General features: G+C 47.7%; 1 protein-coding gene across 1 annotated transcript; it reads right to left on the bottom strand.

Annotated features, from left to right (window-relative positions):
* Positions 1-14: 14 nt before the first annotated feature.
* Positions 15-1,276, bottom strand: AC631_05978 (helicase C-terminal domain-containing protein; the record flags this gene model as incomplete). The annotated part of the gene is made up of 1 exon (XM_015614807.1): positions 15-1,276. A coding segment is annotated over one exon (1,262 nt), but the record flags the coding sequence as incomplete, so codon positions are not given.
* Positions 1,277-1,306: the final 30 nt, after the last annotated feature.

A 1,306-nucleotide genomic window follows, 5' to 3' on the forward strand; every position in this document is an offset into this window, starting at 1 on the left:
CCTGATTCCAATACTGCGCCATGGCCACCTTCTCGTTATACGCATGCACAAGGATCTCCACTATCACATCTCGATTACATTCTCTTCGCTCTTGATGCTTACCCTTCAACCAGCATCTGGCACAATAGCCAAACGCTCTTTCTTCATTCACTATCCGCATGCGATTCCAGCTATCTCTCACCATCGTTCTGAACGCCAAATCATTCATTATGCTGCTTCCACCGGTTGGCTTATACACAAGCTGCTCGCTACTTACAGCTGGCTTTTTGATATATTCGTTGACCCTCTCAACCATTTCGCTGAGAATTGAAACTTCATTCCCACGCATCCAACAGCCTTTTACTAACTCATGAAAGAACTCCCGATCTCGCCCTTCTTTGGCATCAACCACCATATTAATATAGCTTTGCCGCAATGCCCCGCTTATTCTTCCCGTCACTGCCAACTCCTGCAACTGGCTAGCCGGCTCCTCTGCTTGCCAGAGAAACTTCACCAAGAATCCTTGAAGAAGGGGGGTGAGCGAACATTGCATAGCTGACGTCGAACAAACATGCTCGGCATCAAATCCAAATGCATGCTCCTGCGATAAAAAACACCCATTGCACATCTCTATTCCTTCAATTATTCCCACATTGATAAGCGTCCCAAAGCACGTATCACTATAGCATCCCAACGCCTTGCCTACAAACTCACTTGATGGCCTCAACCTATGCATGCGGAGAATATTGAATTCATGCGACTGCATCCACTCCCGCAATTCCGCACTCATTGAATATGGTACCATCTCTTGGCTACTTTCCTGATCTTCAGCTGCCCTTACGATCTCGCGATCTTCTATTCCTGGCACATACGCTCCTGCGCTTACTCTTTTCTGGGGATCACAAACAGAGCATTTCACACATCCAAGCGCCTCGCAATCAGCATCACTGCTCCCATATAGACTGGACGCTAATACCAGATTAACACATCTAGCGGGCGTGATCTGCGAATCGCGAAACCCGTAATCTAACAACACGTATGACCGCCCAATTTTGCTTCCTTCTCCACGCCACATTCTACCCACCACTTGCTGGAAGTCAATAATATTATCGACTCCCCCGACGGTTATCACATGCCCCACCCTCGCTACATCAACACCATGGCTGAATGCGGACGTCGCCACCACCATTGAACCTTCTTTCGTGGCGAATTCCTGATACACGCGCATCTTCTCCTCAATCGGCAAGTTTCCATGGAACACCAACCATCCCAATTTTTCTCCCAATTTCTCGGCCATATCTCTTCGATATACAAATACAATTCCCCT

The sequence above is a fragment of the Debaryomyces fabryi genome, assembly GCF_001447935.2.
Source record: "Debaryomyces fabryi strain CBS 789 chromosome Unknown contig00399, whole genome shotgun sequence".
In the NCBI taxonomy this organism is placed as follows: Eukaryota; Fungi; Ascomycota; class Pichiomycetes; order Serinales; family Debaryomycetaceae; genus Debaryomyces; species Debaryomyces fabryi.